This window comes from Dicentrarchus labrax, unplaced genomic scaffold (genome assembly GCF_905237075.1).
Source record: "Dicentrarchus labrax unplaced genomic scaffold, dlabrax2021, whole genome shotgun sequence".
NCBI classification, from domain to species: Eukaryota; Metazoa; Chordata; class Actinopteri; family Moronidae; genus Dicentrarchus; species Dicentrarchus labrax.
In genome coordinates this window covers 27,277,118-27,295,991 of record NW_026136718.1, presented here as the reverse complement: position 1 = coordinate 27,295,991, position 18,874 = coordinate 27,277,118, and the positions used below count along the sequence as shown (strand labels likewise).

At 38.1% G+C, this 18,874-nt stretch overlaps 1 protein-coding gene across 6 annotated transcripts in view; it reads left to right on the top strand.

The window, feature by feature from the left end:
* Positions 1-18,874, top strand: part of LOC127350801 (inactive N-acetylated-alpha-linked acidic dipeptidase-like protein 2) — a 479,274-nt gene that overhangs the window by 303,575 nt on the left and 156,825 nt on the right. For 5 of the 6 annotated variants that reach the window (XM_051377800.1, XM_051377799.1, XM_051377803.1 and 2 more), the window contains one exon: positions 8,359-8,502. The exons of the other annotated variant lie outside the window; for it this stretch is intronic. In XM_051377800.1, coding sequence (XP_051233760.1) covers positions 8,359-8,502 — 144 coding nt within the window. The remainder of the gene's footprint in view (positions 1-8,358; positions 8,503-18,874) is intronic. 6 annotated transcript variants of the gene reach the window in all.

Genomic DNA, 18,874 nt, shown 5'->3' with positions numbered 1-18,874 from the left:
TTGGGATTTATTTATTTTTAATATCCACAAAGACCTGCACAAATTATTTTTATGATAGACCAAATAATTTCAAGCCTAGCAGACCAGTTTCTCTCTGTTTTTATTCCTCCAAGAGAATTCATCTTTAAGTCTTTAAGACTCAACATTTAAAATATTCACCATCATTCCTCTGTGCCATAGATTGTCCAAACACTGTTAAAACATACCAGTGAGCCACAATGTTGAACTGACATGAACACACACAGTTGGTTTATTCTAAGTCCGTTCTATATTCACTATCCTAGGGCCACACATACTTACCAGAACACCAAATAGTCCTCAACAAATGCACTATTTCCTCTTGTGCACTGCTGTTTGAGGAAATATCTGAGCCTTTGAAATAAGGAAACTTTATATTTGTAATATATCTTTAAATACTCAAATGGGCTTGGGGCAGAGAGCCACAGGCAGGAAGTCATTACATTGAGAGCTGGACAAACACAGTGGTTTCCAACCCTTTTCCTTAAAGGGAGCCTTTTTCTATCATTTAATAGACAACAACCCCTGACTACAACCTGACATATTTTACAGATATTTCATATTATAATCAAAACTGTACAATTAACAAATAGTGAACTCAGTAACTGCAAGAAGTTGGATGGATATACAATTCTTCATCTGTATTGTGTATTATGTATCATTTTTAACAATCATAAACACTTAACAGGCTTCTTTTTTTGGACAAATTCAGTGTTTTCTTGTCCTTGACACTTGGCCATTGTTTTACTAGACAATTTACTTGATCTGCGTTGTTTGAAGGAGATACCAACCACTGCACCTACATGCCGTTGCCATAGCTGTTGCTTCATGACAGTTTTTCATCCAAGTGGTTTGATGATTTTCTGCCTGGCCTGCACATCATGGAGTCAACGGCTGGTCTTGCCTCTGTGAATATGTCAAGATGTCAGATGCCTGCACTAGTCTACACACACACACACACACACACACACACACACACACACACACACACAAAGAAACACTGGCCCTATAGAGCCAGTCTGTCAATCCAGGTATCAGTTAATATCAGTGTCCAGTAATGGAAAGACTGATTTACAGAGCGTGGACACTGCACTGGTATTGATTTGTAGAGTTCTCGCTCTGCTGAACATTCAGAGGATGGAGGAAAGAAAGGAGAAAAAGGGCTGAAGAAGGTTCAAATCCAAGAAGAAAAAAAACAGTAAAAGAGGACAACTCAAGGAAGACAGTGTGTAAGGAAAGGTGGAGAGAGACGTTTAACACTTTAGCTCTTTAGGCTTTTAAAAAAATGTTTCACCACTAATAGTTAGCACTCATTTTCATATAGCTCAGTCTAGTTAGAGTTAGGCCAGAAAAAAAGAGGAGGTCAGAACATGGATAAATGTTTCACTACCACACCGGCTTGTGTCTCAGCTCCCAGCAACAGTCAGCTCTGGTTCCACTATGAAGATAATCTGTAATGAATTTAGCCTTTGACTATAATATTCTCTTAACATTGCCTCAACTTGACCAAACTGTAACCACAGAGGCAGCCAAGTGAAGTTCACAACCTTTCTCCCATGCCAAGAAAATCATATTTCCTGTTCATTTTATCTTTTGCCCTTTCAGTTTTGGTCTTGGTATGTTTTGTATTCTATTATGATAAAATGCATTATTGGTTTCTAGTAATATGTGGGTAAAAATAGTGGTGATACTGGAACTAATATACTGTATGTGATCATATTAGATGATAGCTCACCTGGGGCTTCCAGAGCAGGGACCCTAATGGGCACATTACTGGGTCCTGGCTCTGCCTCTGACATTAAATCAAATTTAGAAAAAGATTAATTGTATTAATAATTTTTTTGTCTCTCTATCCCTACAAAATAAGTGTTGTGATCCTTTTTATCATTAAACAGTGGTAATTGGCCGTGGCTGCAAAAAAACTACAATAAGCAGTAGTGTTTCATACTTGGGTGACATTGCAATGTACCTTTTTACATCTAACAAAGGACTTTTTTGTATGTATTAATGCCACACTTACTAAACTTGAATTGTGGTTTAAGGCAGTGTTATATGTTCTATTTTGTTTTGCACGCCTGACATCTTGGCACTGTAGCCTAAGCTAGCAAACCTGTTTCACTGTCACCATCAACATCTGCCGCTTGTTCTCAAGCCGCAAGCTTGTTTTAATCATCATTATGTTTTTATCCTGGCCTTTCAGCTCCCGCTCTTTCTATTCTTAATCTTGTCTTTTTTATGTCTTACTCACGTCTACTACTAAGTGACCTCAAACCGTCTCCCCCCTCACCTCCTGGCAGTCAAAAGTCCCCATATTATGGAAGTGTAATACTGAATATTAGTGGAGTACTGCTTTAAATAACCACCTTCAGTCAATGTGAAAGTGCTGAGTTGGGCTGGATCCAGACAAATGCAATCCTTTACTCAATGTTTGTATAGAGACCGCGCTGTAGCAAATGTAAAAGCTACAGCAAAAACAAGTTTCCACCATTAAAGATGACGTAATAATAATGACATCGTCAAGTGTTTGCCAGTAAACAGCAAGCACAAGTAAACTTCCCCAATACTACTCCTCATAATGACTTCAATCAGTAAATTAGAATAGAGTGGGAGAAGATGAGGGCCAAAACGAAAAGTCCAACATCAAAGACAATCGCTCTCAAGCATCTTTTAATGAAGGGTTTAGAGATAGTTCTGGAGTATGTGGTAATGAACTGCTGTGAAAGTGCAACTATGGAGGGTCCTCTTCATCTTTCACATTTTGTTTGCGCCTCAATATTGATCCTCTCAGAAAAATACTCTTTTACTTGTCTCTCAAAATCAAAGCCGTTCTTGGTACCAGGAAATGGAATATTGTTTTCCAAGACATCAATTTTTAAAGCTGAAGGCAAGGATTAAATAAAGGGTAAACATCTATTTTTGAACATAAATATGGTTCTAAGTACGAGGGTGAACGAAATGTCATGTTTATTATCTCCTTCTTTTCAGTCACACAACGCCATACACCATTGTCAATACTGACATATTAATGACCCACATATTTTGAGCATTCCCAGACTTTTTGACTGGGGGGTAACACACTTATACCAAATGCTAAAAGACTGCATGGTTTTTGCCCAAAAACTTAATACAATTAGCATAAGGGGAGCATGTCTGCAAAGGGGAGACTTGTGGGTACCCATAGAACCCATTTTCATTCAGATATCTTGAGGTCAGAGGTCAAGGGATCCCCTTTGAAAATGGCCAATGCCAAAATTTAGCCGAACTTTAGAGCATTATTAAGCTTCCCTCCCTACAGCATGGTTGATACCAATTTTTGTGTCAGCTAGTTGCATATAATACTAGTACCTCCATATAGGTTTAAAACGCAGCCCGCTTCTGAAAGAAAGTGATGACCCTTTGTTAATGATTTCCTGGGATCATCATTCACTAATGACCTTCTGCCTTTCCAGGTTTTGTTTTCCTCTCTTTACAGTGTTGCTCCAATGTAATAGGTCCACTGGAAAATGAAAGTCAAACTTAAGTTCCACCTGAGATCGTTTCCTTGCTACCTTTCTTCATATAGTGTACTCTTTTCTGTTATGTTAGTAGTATATATAGAGTTTTTACTCGTGCACATCCATTAATTGCAAACAGATACGTTCAGTTCACCGTTCACCAAATACGTGGGCATGTTCTTTTAGTTTAGGGGGTAGTGCCTTATGGCGCTCCTTTCCCGCTGCTCCGTCCGACGGGGGGGTTTAGTGACAGGAGCGGCACTCAAAAGCAGCAGCACTTACACAGAGACAGACAGACAGGTCGCCTCCGCAGCAGTGCGGACAGGACAGAAACTAAAGTATCGATCCCATTACACTGGTATCGATCAATATCAATACCAACGTTGGATCGATATATCGATATTTTGGATCGATCAAATGGTGCAAATAAATGCTTTCCCGTCAAAGTTAACTAAAGTTGTACTATACAAAAACGACTTGCAAATCCACCAGTTGCAGCAATTCTATTGACATGAATATATTTAACTGCAAAGCTTTGCCATTTTAATTCCTTTATTGGTCTCTGGGTTGTCAATAAATCTACAGTTTTGGACTGGTAAAAAATCAATAGCTTGTCAGTTTGGTCAGATGACGGTTTATAAGAGTGGATATAAAAATGGAAAGTAATGGCCACGTAATCAGATGTATTGAAGCATCTTAGTAACCAATCAGAATAATACATGACTTGAGAGGGACCTAAAATAAAAACCAATATGTAAGTTACATTATCGTATTTAGTCCTCAATTTTAAGCAGTTCAGGAGCTACTTAATAGCAGTTTTCAGCTATTCCCCCGTTGTCCTTTTTCCTACCCAAGCTCTGCATCTTTCTTCCCCTTTGCTCGTCCTCTTTCAACCTTCTCTTCTCTTGTCACTTCATCTACTATTGCCTCCTCTCTTCTATCCTCTCGTACATTTCTCCGATGTTGTCCAGCTGTCTCCTGACCTCCCTTTTCATTTTTACTTTTTGACTTATTTCTCCTCCTCGATTTTCTCACCCTTCGCCTCTTCCTCACCCTCGCCCTCTCCCAATAGTCTTGTCTTCCCCATGTCGTTCATGGATTATTAATTGTCTTGTGGAGGTGGAGTGCCACACTGACACTCTGTCGACCAGCCACAGAAAGCTATTGACTAGAAGTTTGGTTCAAAGAAACCACAAGGGATTTTTCAAGGGTTGCTGAACTTGTCCTCACAGCTAAGGTTACAATATAGATTATTCACAAACTTAGACAAAGTATGGATCAGCTGCAAGAGAAGCAGAAAAGTAACAATATGCTTAAGTTAATGGGGTATACAAGATGCAACTGGCTGAGGAAATTAGATATTCAGGACAAAGGATGCATGCCTTTGTAATGAGTTATGACTTTGTCGGTTATGGCTGATTGCAGCTCCCATTTGTTTGTGAAGATATTGTATTTTAACTATGACAAGGGCAAGAAAATGCAACATCACACTTTATTTTTTGTGTCAGCAATTCATTTATTCCTTAATCCTGGCAGTGAGATCGTTATAAAGAAACTGTAATAATGGTCTTGTGAAATTAAATTAGGATACTATGAAATTCAGAGTTGTTGTGGGAGAAAGGTTCCAAATATAAACTGTAATATGTGTCAGTTAACCAAGTCTATACACCGATCAGCCATAACACTTACAGGTGAAGTGAATAACATTGTGGATGAGATATATTAGGCAGCAAGTTAACATTTTGTCCTCAAAGTTGAGGTGTTAGAAGCAGGAAAAAAAGAAAATCTACATGCAAAAACAGCTGATGCCCTGTGATCAAGTATGTAAAAACCACAGCCCAACCTGATGTCTTTAAAATGTTCTCCAACCAGTCCAAAACCCAAAGTCTCAAAGATAGTTTATATCCCAAGTGTATGATTTATATCCCAAAGATACCTAAACATCATCTAAACAGACTGCTGTATCTGTGAACTGATTAATTCATACTAGACTATAATCCAGCTGTAGTTCAGTCATAGCTACCCATACCAGCAAATACTTTAGACTACCCCTATATATTTGTCTTTAGGAAATGGCTTTACTTTTACATGTTTTGCAGTTTACCTTGGTGTGCCATTATATTGGCCAGATGTAAAAGTCCATAAAGACATCTCACTTTGACAGGTTTGCTTGTCCATTTGCAGGTCCCAGTCCTCATGTCAGTGTCTCTGCTGAACATACTTATGAACCACCACAGGAACTACAACCATCTGATTCCTAATTCAGCTTCACAGTCTGGACTTAACCTCCCGGAACAGATACTCACATTGATGATATGATTTAACAGGGAATATAGCTAATGAGGCCTTTAATCACCTATTGGTTCCTTTTACAGGGTATGCCAAAAATGTTCAGTTTCAGGTTTAGTTTTCGTTCTTTTTTTATGTGTGCTTTCAGCAGTAAGTAAAAAGTGTTATTTACGTTATATCCCAGAAAGAACTTGCTTATCGCTCTAATCCAAAGTTGGCCTTTTCCCCAGCTTTCTGTCATGCCACTAAGGATGTGGTAAAACCCTATTTTGGCAGTCTTGTAAATAAAATATTAGATACTTCTAGCACTGATATTTTTCTGTTGAAAACATCCAAGGATAGTATGAGATAAGCAGCACATGGTTTGTATTGGAAAATCTCATATTTGTGCAAGACCCTTAGCTATGGTAACAGTCACAGTGCGCATGGGCTTTCAGTGGAGTAAAATCACAAAGAATTACACATTTCTCCAACATGTAAGTAAATCTCATGTCTTTGAACATGAGATCAAAAATGTAAGACTCTGCGTTTTAAGTTAAACAGTTGAAGGTCATTATATTCATCACATCCAGTATTATGTTGTGTGTATCTCACGTACTCTATGCATTCCGCATGAACAGAACCTGCATGGACCTAAAGCGAGGGTTAGTGTCTTAACAAGGGAAAAACAGCCGTGCTGCCCTCAGCATTGCCCATATTGGCTGAATGGCTCCACGTATACAAAACCTCATCTCTATTAGCACTAGTTTCAGAGGGTGGAGGAGAGAAGGAGAAAGAGAAGGACATAATAACAGTTAGAATGGAGATAACAGGTTCCGAGAGTCATACACACACCTTTATCTGAGATGAATTCAACCTGTAAAGGACAAGCAATATCTCTGGTAGCTAACTAACAACACTGAGATAAGAGTGCAGTCAGACTGATCAGGCTCTGCTGCCCATAACAATTACTGAGAGACGGAATAAACAACATCCAAACAAACAACATCATCATTATCATGTGACAGAAGGGTGGTGGAGAAAGGCGATAACTAAACCACTCGCATGACCCCTCTTTTAACATGGCTATAAGATTTACAAAGATGAATGAAAACTAAAATAGTGTGTGACCTTGTGATTACCTGTATTTACTATTTATTTTATCTTATTTCACAGAAAACAAAAAGAATACAAAATAATAGCATTGATACTGTGGCCAGCTGATGTTTAATTAACCACATTAGGCCTTGCAGTATCTTCTCAACTGAATGGATTGTCTGCCCTAACTATGATCTTCTTTCTTTAAAATATATTTTCCATGTGATTAAGGTCTGAAAAATCCTTTTTACACCAACAAAAGGATCAAAAACAAACTTAAGGTCAAAAGTATTAGACATTTCTACAAGCAGTGGTGGAAGAAGTACTCAGATCGATGGCTTATAGAAATATCTACCAGAAATATTTCGTCCTAAATGCTGTCAAGACAAATGAAAATAAATGAAAGTAGGATAGGAGTAGACTAAGATGCAGAGTGGTGCTTCTGACTTTGCTGTAGTTTTTTGCACAGTATGTTAATGTAATGTTGTGTATAGTGTAGACTTGTGTGTCATGATTTGTACTTTTTTGGATGTTTTGAATGTTTTTGTGAGTTGTATTTTTATGAAAGTCTTTGATTTTATGACATCTTATGGTGAAACCGAACAAAAATTTCCAAACTGGAAAATTACATTTTTGTATGTGTATCTTCTACTTAAGTAAACGTAGTAATACCGTAGTGTATAAATACAATGTTACAAGTCCCAATTCATTCACAATCTTTAGTAAATGTACAGTATTTTCATCAAAATATAGTATGAAAGGTATAAGTACTCATTATGCAGAATTGCCGGTTTCAGAACAATTTAATATTGGATTAGAATTTTCGATGCATTAACGTGTACATTAGATTAATTTGTTTTTAATGATGACCTTATATCCTATATAAACTACTGGGTAGTTTGTAAATCACCCCTGTGGGGATCAATAAAGTCTCATCTAAACTTAATAATACTATAATAATAATACATCATAATTTATTATATTTTGTACTATTGGTAAATCTGCAAAATAACTAGTTAATAACTGTAGCGGAATAAAAGGTACAACTCTTGCCTCTGAAATATTGTGATGTTGAAGTAGACAGTTGCTGAAAGTACAAGTACCTCAATTATACTTAATTATACTTAAATACTTGAGTAAATGTTAACTTACCGTAGTTATATTCTGCCACTGTCTACAAGAGAGCCAAAAATGTGTTTGCAGGGTTTCACAGGTACATATAATTGTCCGTCAAAACAATAAAAAGAGACACTGTGACTGAATTAATCAAATGTAGCATTGGAAACATATGGAATTCCTCAAGGTTCTACTTTGGTTCCCCTTCTGTTACTGCTGCATTGAAGAATTGAAATTCCAGTACCTTGTGCAACAGAAAACTGTAAAATAAATATATGGTTCTCTTTTTTTCTGACTGCTCTGCCTTCACTCTGGTTTTTGCCTTGATTTCCATTGATCCTCTTCCTGTATTTGTTCTTTCTAGCTGAGGTGTCAAGAGAGGCGGTAGGAAGTCTGACATCTCTGTTGGTTCAGCCTATCTCTGCCTTCCTGGCAAAGACGTTACTGTCCTCTCCATCCACAGGGCAGGGAGACTCCTGTATTCCTCTCGCCATGCCTCCCAATGCTGGTAAATACACAAAATACACTATGACAAAATGACTGTTGCATGAATTATATGTATCAATCACATATATATCAATCAATATTATATACAAACACATCATCTAACAGTCTCAGATCAAAAAGATCAAGTTCACAAATTAAATTCCTTAATTAAATTAATCAAATTAAATATTTAATGAAGACAGACTAACACATGCACAGTCTCATCCTCATCATTTGTTTGTTTTGTTGTTGTTTTGTAGTGAAACTGCTGTCCTTTACATAGAAAGAAGAGAGGTTCAAGGTTTTTATAACAAATAAAATCCTAAAATGTAGCGATGTTTGAGCGAACTACTTGCTGCTGTATCTACATGTGCCACCATCACAATTAGGGTTAGGATATCCCCAGGATTCCTCCCTGTGGATTTATTCCAGCAATGTCCAACAAGGTGGACGTATGCATATGTATCTTTAAATATTAATTATAACGCCTCAGGAGCCCAGAACCCCCAGGGTGAGCTGCAGGACGAGGCTGAGGAGAATAATGTCTGGACTTCGCTTAGCTCACTGCCTCGTCATTCTCCACAGTAACAGAAAGCGATATTCATGTCAGCATGTAGATTTCATTCTGATAAAATGTGTTTGGTACGATAGCAGTCTACTTAATGTCCTGCTGCATCCAGTTTCGAGCTTTGGTATCCCTTTCAATCATATTGACTACAGTAGCAGGGCATGCCACTGTTGATTCTAGACTTTCTGATCTTTGACTCAGTTAAAAGTTGAAATGATTAGTTTTTAATATAATTGTGAAAAACATAATCTGCAACTATTCTGATAACCAGTTAAATGTTGAAGACATTTTTCAAGTAAAAATACCAGGCATTCCCTTGTGATAGTTGTGTGTGAAGATTTGCTACTTTTTTCTCTCTCTCTCTTTCTTTGAAAACATTGTCTTGGACTTTCAGATATTTATCAGGCTTTTATGAAGGCACCTTTAGTAAACAAAACAAATAATTGATCAATGAAAACAAAATCAACAGATTATCCTTTTACACGCTCACTGCACAGGGACATGGTTTTTGTTCATATTAAAGCATGACATTCTTGGATATGGAGGTAAGAACGCTGGAAAATTCAAGAAAGTACACAAACCAACAAAATACCAAATTATTAACATGAAGAAAGTTTAAATTGTACATACAGGATCTTTGTTTTCATATCACCCTGCTCTATCTAAATGAATTAACGTCAGCACCGCCTACCTCTGCTAGAATATTAGTCACACTGTACGATGACTCATTGACCATAACCTGGAGTCTCCAGCAAACACGGCTTGGCTGAGTCACAGATGTGGCCTGAATGCCTCATTTCCACTGCTGTAATGTCCACTGGAAGTGTCTCATGCAACTTCACAGTCGTTGTCTTTCTTTTTCTCTTATTCTCTACGACATTTCACACACAATGCTTATACAGGACAACATGTTAAAACCACTATTTAAGTAGTGTTCTCCACAGGATTAAGTTAATATATATTACAGGGTTCATGAGTTGGTAATATGTTAAATATATTTGAGTTGCTTTTAGAGTACAGGCTCTCTGATGTTTACACGCACAAAGTGTCATGACGGCGCGCCCCAGTAGCTCACCCGGTCCTGTCCCCTCTCTATCCCCTGCCTGTGTCACTATGCAAAATAAAGCAAAATGCCAAAAAAAAGAGAGAATTGTCATGACAGCTGCTTGTGGTTATATATTTTCAATGTATACACATAAGTTAACAGATACAAATTAGATGACAAGGATAATCATATCGCAATCAGTGAGTGAACCAACTTTAAATTCATATTAGGCAAGTATGAGTGATAACTGAGATAAATATGAAGGATTAGGGGTGCTGCTACCTGAAGAGAAGGTCATTTGCCGGGGCAATCACAGTTTGTGTAGGCAGTGCCAGCCCGTGGCATAAGCAAATGCTAAGGGCGCCGTCCAACTTTCAATAGTAGTAGTATTAAAAAAAAATAAGCCCACATTAATTTAACTGTATAGCAAAGCCTATTAAATAATAATAAGACTTTATTAAGCCCCCCGCCCCCCCTCCTCCTCTACCTGCTCTCTGAGAGATGGTGGAGTTTTCTGACGTCACCCCAGAAACCATTAACAATGGCAAAACCACCAAAACTTTCCGGTGCCCAGAGAAGGAAAAAAAGAAAAGAAGAGGAGGAAAAACGCGACAAAGACAGAGGTAGAGTAAAGATAATGTGATGAAATGATTTGTCTGTTGCAGAACGATAGTAACCTTTAGTCTAACACGGTTTGCTAATCAGTAAATAGCGTTTGCTCGTTTTAATGTTAGTTCATGTTATGGAGGGGCCGAACAGCTGTTATAGAAAAAAGTAGTACTCCCACCTTATATTTCTCAGGGACATTTGTAAAGATTAGATCTATTCAGCAGGTGTTTACACTTGTCTACATTTTTATTTGTATTTATTATTGGTTAGCTAACGTTTGCTCTGCTTGTAACAGTCACACACCTTTATATATTAGAGTTGTAAGCCTTGTTGTTTGTTGTGTTACAGTTCAGTATGTTCTAAAGTGTGTTTATAGTGTTAAACTTTACATCCATGTTAAAGTGCACATCATTAATGTTAATACATTCCCATCTGTTATATTATACTGCAGTTTACTGCTTCTTGACATTCTGCTCATCAGCATTTCACTGTAATGACAATGAGATTAAATCTAATCTAATTTGCATATCAGAAGAAATTGCACTGTATATCATTCATGTACAGTACAGTGAAAGTAATGCATCTCTTAGGTTTTTCATTTTTATTATTTAATTTTTTTATTGGAATCATTTCTGTTATTATTAGACTGTAACACCCATCTCTTCCTGTTACAGTGGCTGCTGCTGAAAGAAACTTCTCCAAGCTCAAACTCATTAAACCTTACCTGAGATCTACTATGATGCAAGAACTCAGTGGACTTTCCATCATAAGCATCAATTATGTGGTCTCAAATCAGTTGTCATAAGATGATGTTATAGATGACTTTGCTGCAAGAAAGACTAGGAGAGTACAACTGTAGCAGGTCATGTGAGGATGACTAGGTGGTGGTGTAGTTTAATTTATTTTATCACTTGTTTACAGTTTTTATTTTGTAGGTAGTTAAATTTTATACTTTGTGTGGGCTATTTATATTCCTTGTATTATTTATTTCTAATGTATTATTTTCTTGTTGACTGTTTTGATTGAGCAACTTGTTTCTCTAAAAATGAAATAAAATGTCAAAGTTTCTTATAGTATATGTATGTATATAACTGGCAGTGGAATTTATTGCGATGCAAGGGGGGAACCACCTAAAATCTTGCCTAGGGCACCAAATTGGTTAGGACCGGGCCTGTGTGTAGGGATGAGCTAAAGGAAGTCAGGCTCACGACATACATTGGAGAGGAGAAGGAGACTCTTGGTTGAGGCAGTAAATTGGCTCAGATTCTGCAGAAACAGGCAGCCATGCACGCTGTGGTAGTTTGGGCAGAATAGAAGACAGGTCCAGTTTTAGGGAGATTAGAGAAAATCAGGTCAGCAATACATTTTACATCAATCATAGATTTAAAAAAGGTGTTTATATGCACGTACTTTCATAAATAAATTCCAAACTTTAGTTTTAGCCTTTCATTCACTCCACTCCAGAGTGGATTGATAGATAAAAAAAACATTACTTAAACACTTCAACGTGGTGGACCACTAGCTACTTCAAAGTTCAAAGTTCCTATTGATATACAAGATTCTTTTTTTCTGTAATCATGACCAAGATCATTACCTAACCTTATAATTTTAACCACGATGATAAAGGGCACCCTGGACTTAAAATAGTCATTTAAACTCAAACCAAGATGTTTGGCCAAACTTTGCCAAGTTGTTTTGTTCCTAAACATCATCATTAAATGTTTGGAAGGCTTTTCAACCTTTCAAAGCAAAAATCCAAGGTTTTTGTTACTGAGCTTCAAGAGCCCATATCTTTTGACCTGCGGATAAAGAAAGAGCAAGAGGAATAAAGGTAAGCAGGCATGCAGAGAAAGCATTTAGTCTATATGTTACAGGCAGTTGTACCTGTCACCCAGCAAGCTGGTCAGTGACTCATGTAGAATGTTGCTCTCACTCCATTATTTCAAGTCTCTCCCAACCCAGTGCAAAAAAAAAAAAGTCCCCCAAAAGATAAGTATTCATAGGCGTTTTATATATAGACCTGCTCTCTAACCCTTCTTTTATTACATTCTCTTTTTTATTGTAGTTGCATGCCGTCTCTGCTCTTGTTATTTTGTGCTGTTTAATTACTTGAACTATTTTTATTGCATTACATTTTGATTGCCTTGAAATGTGACTTGGGTCTTGGGTGCATGTCGTGGTCACGTCATCATAAATGAGATGCAGTTGGTAATTAACCTATCGTGAATGAGGTGAGAGAAGAGATGCAGGGACAAGCTCTTACTGTAGGGGCCAACGAGACCTCCCTTCACACAAAAGGAGAATGAATAGACAGATGGTGGGATTAAATGTAAGAGATACTTATTTTGATTGGGGTTTCAACATTCCTCCTTGAAAGCAAAGAAAAGCATTATAGCAAAATTAAATCGGGGCAGGGCATTACAGATCCTCATGGTAAAAATGACCATAAAATGCTTGTGAAAAAATTACACTATGTAAAAGTGCTCCTACAAAACAGGATAGAAATTAGCAAGTGCAAAGTAATTTCTCTCCCAGGAAGGCTTGTCTCATTTCACATAACCCACATAAAAAAATAAAGCAGAAAATATATTATAAGAAAAATAAATGAATAGATAAGAAGGCATTGAGGATATTTTCCTATTCTAACAGGATATTGCTCGGTTGAAATATCGAAAGAGACCAAACAAGAGACAAGAAGATGGAGGTGAAGAAGGTGATATTGGTATTGAAGCAATGGCTTAAAGAGCTGGTTCAACCAAATTTCACATTTTCTCACTTAGTTTTGGTGGTATCCAACCGTTCGAGATATGGTTTTGTTGTGGTCCTCACAACATTGAAAATTACGTTTAAACGAGACTGAGCTTATCGCCATGCTAGGAGCTTTTGCACACAATATTTGTAGTTAAATGCTAATATAAGCATGCTACCCTGTTTTTGTTTAGCTGGTATGACTTCATGACAATCCATCTACTTCTACCTCCTAATGGTGGTGCAAGTCAGGGGAACAACAAAGTCGTTAGGATTCATCATCTGGGAACCGCTTAATATATGTAGCAAATTTCATGATAATCCATTCATGGTTGTCGAGATATTTAACTCTGAAATACAAACGTTAAAGTAAAAGTAGTAGGCCATCCAACAGTTGTTGAGATATTCCAATCTGAACCAAAGTGGTTGACCAACTGATGTTGCCATTTATAGATTTCTGTCGTTAGCATGGCTAAAACTGCAACAGGAACATGACATCACTAATCCACAGACCTCACTGTGAATAGTAAAGTACTTTCCACTGAAGATTTTGTAACAACAAAATTACAAAAAGCAAAAAAAGCTTAGTGCATTTTGTAATTTGAGAATCATCCATTAAAAATGTCAGATATATATAATGTAGAATGTAGATTGGTTAATGATATCACTCATATGTTTCCAAAGGATTGGCCTACACTAAGTAGATTCTACACTGGTTGTATTCAGTGTTCGAAGATATGACCAATACTGTTTTACTTTTTTGCCAGTGGGGACGTTCTTTGAAAGACTAATCATAGCCAGCAATGCAGCTACATCTCAGTTATAAGTCTGTACAATGCCTCTACATGTGTCTAATCAGCCCCTTTTCACCTTTTCATCAGACTAGGTTGTCTGTGCAAGACGTTTATTATGACCCATATTTACATTTACTGCTAGGTGGCAATCTGTAGTGGCCATAGTAATTATGACGGGAAGCAAAAGAGGAAGTTAGGTGATTGAGAGTATGACAAGTCCATGACAATACATGACAAATGCACCCAGACTTTTAAACAGGAGACCAATGTTTGTGTGAAACCAAAAGCCAGCATTCACTAATTATGTCATACATAACATTACTTGAGTGATATAATTTACATACTTTTTTTAACCTCAACCATGTTCTTTTCTTAAACCTGACCAAGTGGTTTTGGTGCCTAAAGCTAACCAAACTTTGACCTGATGACTAAAGTACAACAAAGCCTGTCACTGGAACTCTGCAATGGTCATATATGTCTTTTTGGGAGTCATTGGTCTAACAGCTATGTCTCCGCTATTAGTTTATGAAATTTCTTGCCATAATGTCACAGATTTGGTAAAATCTTGCAGTTTTGTCCTGATCGTGTAAGGGTACCAGAGATAACAGCCGTAGCATATTGAGGTGTATGACTACAGTATGTGTGCTGGTGTCTGTGGTTAGATAGTGTGTATATGTGTGTAACAGAGAGAGAGAAAGATGAGATGGATATAGTATTACAGGGTAATTCCTGCTTTCGAGAGTGTAAATCCCCTCTTATCTCAGCATCATCGCCGCAGGCCTCTACCACAGTGCCACCTTCTGCTCCTTCACTCCCTCATTCTGAATGCTCTGTCTTTCACTTGAACCCCCACTCACTCATACCCCTCCATCCTACTCCAGCAGTTTTTGGGGGGTTATGTGAAGGAGTCCTCATCTCTTGTTGCCAGCATGTTTCCCCATTGTATGTGTCTACGGTCTGTCCATTTCCATTTATTCCCCTATAAATCCAAGCAGCTGGTCACTGACTGGAACACTGCTTTCTGCTGTTTGTTACCCATGTTGCACAGATAACAGTCGCACACACACACACACACACACACACACACACACACACACACACACACAGTTTGTCACTGTCATGCACCCATGCTTTCTGGGTGAGTCACACAGACAATCAGTGATGCACCCCCAAAAACCAGTGGCCAAAGACATGAGTACAATTGATCCTTAAGCGTAGTGGGGCAGTGCATTTGTGTGCCACTTTTCCCTAGTATTGTTTTCAATTGCAACCTTTAAGCCTATGGTGTTAGTGCTATTTCAGAAAATTTCAGTGGTATTGGATTTTAAGGTTTTTTGGTGTCAAAAAAGTATTTTATTGACAGTTTTAGCCAGTTACAGGATTGTAGAATCTTATCTAAGTAGGATGAGTCTGGCAATGGATATTGTTCGTGTGTCACAGGATCTAAATTGTGTGTCCGAAGCTGTTCCAGCTCTGGCAGAGGTACTGGTGGTTTTGGAGTGCACATTTTGAATGTGTGTGTGCCCGTTTCTGTTTGTCCCCACTCTGAAGACAGGCATCCGTGTAGCCTGACCATAATGTACATCCAATGGTTCTGCAAGGTAGGCTTCTTTTTGAAGTGTTTCCATTACATCAAATGAGTTCGAAAGAGGGAGAGAATGGCCGCAAGAAAGGGAGAGAGACAAAGGGGAGACAAAGAGAGAGAGCGAGAGAGATGTAATCTGTCTCCAATCGATTGGCTGCACCTCTGACCACTCTTGGGATCCCACTATCATTTGTTTCCATCTGTCTGCCTCCTTTCATTTTATTTCTCTCATTTTAATACCTTTCCTCCTTATTTTTCTCTTTTAATTCCCATTCAATTAAGGCTGACTGTATTGGTTGGCCATTGGTTAATTGCTCAGGGGCCCTCCACGAAGACCGCCAGACCTTAACGAGATGCTGCGGTCAACCTCACAGTACTCTCAACATGCATGTGTGTGCAAATTTGTGCCTCTATCAGTATTTTTTTTTCTTTTTGTCCGTGTGAATATTTACAGTGATGTAGTAAATATTGGATCTTTTAAGACTCTTGCTTATTTATCAGTTTGATAGTGATCATTATTATGTATCCTTGCTGTGCAGCACGCAGGCAGACATATTGTAATCCTACATACTTTATATTCCTTCTATTATTATTATTCTACACTCATTGTTGCCAGAAAGCTCACCTTGTGGCACTGCAAAATCACTTGCAAAAGTTCATAAATACATGTGGCTCATGGCAATGTCATGGAGGGTTGTTCTCGTGTGTGTTGTGTTTCATTCAGTCATGTCACCTCAGTGAGCAAGCTTGATAGCTAACTGGCTTATGGACTTTGGATAAAGATTCAGTCTGTGAACTGAATAGTTGAACAGAAATACAGGTTCTATAGCAATGTTGTTTATGCCGAATTGCTACCCTTTATGTTATGTAATTTACAAAAAATTATATCAGATATTTTTTGGAGATCTTTTTAGGTGGTAAAGTCATTCTCAACATTTGTTGTGTACTGGTTTCAGAATGATAAAGACTATCTATGATGAACATAAAATAGGATGTGGGCTGTACGGACTGTATTTTTTTTCCTGGGCTACTATAATGTTTTTGCCAAATGATTCACAGATTGTTAGGCATTTTATTCACCCAACAGGCTTGAAAAATAGTGCATATAGCTGCTTTAAATTAAGAAAAATCTCTGTTTGGACACAAGCATATAGTTAGGAGCCCTGTTTGAAAAAAAAATTCATTTACACCACAGGATATGTTGAGTATTGCTGCTCTCTTTAAATCTTTTTAAGTATATTTTCTCATCTGAATTAACCGTATGTGTTTCCTTATGTCCATGGACATGTATCTGTATGTGTTTGTATGTGTGGGTGTTGTGTCTGAGAGAGCATGTCCACCTCTCTCATTTTTTCATCCCTTTTAGATTGATTAATTCACTGAATACACCCTGTGCCCATCAGGCCTTGGGGCTTTGGCTCTGACTCTATCTGAGTGGTCTGTCTGTTGACCAGACAATTATCAAGCTAGTCAATCACTACCTTGAAGGCATGTTGCAAGCCCTTGTTTACTTTGGTAAGGCTGAATGATCGTACACACACATTAACAGACTTACACACAAACATACTTACAGCTTTATGTTCATGCATGTTCATGCTTCTTATCTGAAGAGAAAAGGGACTGGGGGAAGTGTGACTCCGAGTCATATTGCCCTGCCGACACCTCATAAACCACCACTTAAGCTTTTGATTGGCTAAGTTGGCTCATCTACAACTATTACATTTTTATTTGTGATTAATTATGGTGTTCTGATAGACCTTATTAACAATAAAAGAAGTTTCTCACAGCTCCTAAAAGTTACCCTTCACATTAATTGACCTTCACTCTAGATGCTTGTGTGAAATACAGGGGTTTGCTACAAGTCAGACACAACAGCCCGTGGTTACTGAGGTCAGCCACTGTTTTTTGGCGCAAAAGTCCGATTTGTAGTAGGCGTTCCAGTTCATTCCAAAGGTGTGGGATTGGGTTGATGTCAGGGCTCTGTGGAGACTGGTCAAGTTATTCCACACCAAACTGGGACTGGCTTTGTACACAGACGTATTGTCACGTTTAAAGGTGGCCTCAGTCATTCTGTCAATCAACCATCTTTCTCCAGAATGACTGACCCCGCCTTTAAACGAAAAAACAGCCTTCCCAAAAACTGACACTATTGAATGCTGTAAATACCATTCTATACCTTAGTATTGACATTTCTCCCAATTAGAACTAGGTGTCAAACCCAAATCATGAAAAAACAACGCTAAACCAACCAAAAGCACACAAAAAGCAATGTCCACATGCTACCATGTAATGGGTATATTGATAATGCTCAAGTTGGGGCATTTAGTTCATTTTTGGTCTGAGGTCTGTACACTACCACTCAGATTGGAGTAGGTTTCTTATAATCTTTAATATCAACCTAAATCATAAAATAAGGATCAGGACTCAACAGTGGAGGGGCCAGTGGTACCAGTTATGTGCCATTCATCCCCTTTCTCTCTCACCCACGCACCCACACACACACACACACACACACACACACACACACACATTCATCTTAAAACCAATTAAGGCTGTAGGCAAACTCATAGCTGAAGAATGTGACTTCAGCAAATCAACTGTGCCTGAATTCCTTCTTTGTCTCATTTCCTCCTCTCTTATATTTTCAGCACATGCAATTCTTTCTTACTCTCGCTCTCTGGCTCTCTCTGTCTCCCACTCAGAACAAATGCCAAAAGTGTAACAAATTTCCGTGGCAATTACATTGCGAGGCCATGGAGGGAGAGGCGAGCGAAGCAGAACAACTTGAAATGGCTTTATAGAAAGGACTCCCAGGCCCTTTAATTACACCACTATTGATTGCTGTGTGCAGGTTTCCCACATTTACTTACTGCTTTTTCTTTTCAACTCTGCATTTAATACCCTGCAGAGAACGGCACTGAGATGCTTCTGAATTTAGACCCAGTGATTATATATCAGCTCTTTTCATTAGGTGGCACTTATGGTTTAAATGTATGGGTCCATGGGCGATAAAATCAGCTTCCTTTATGTGATTCATTTCTTGTG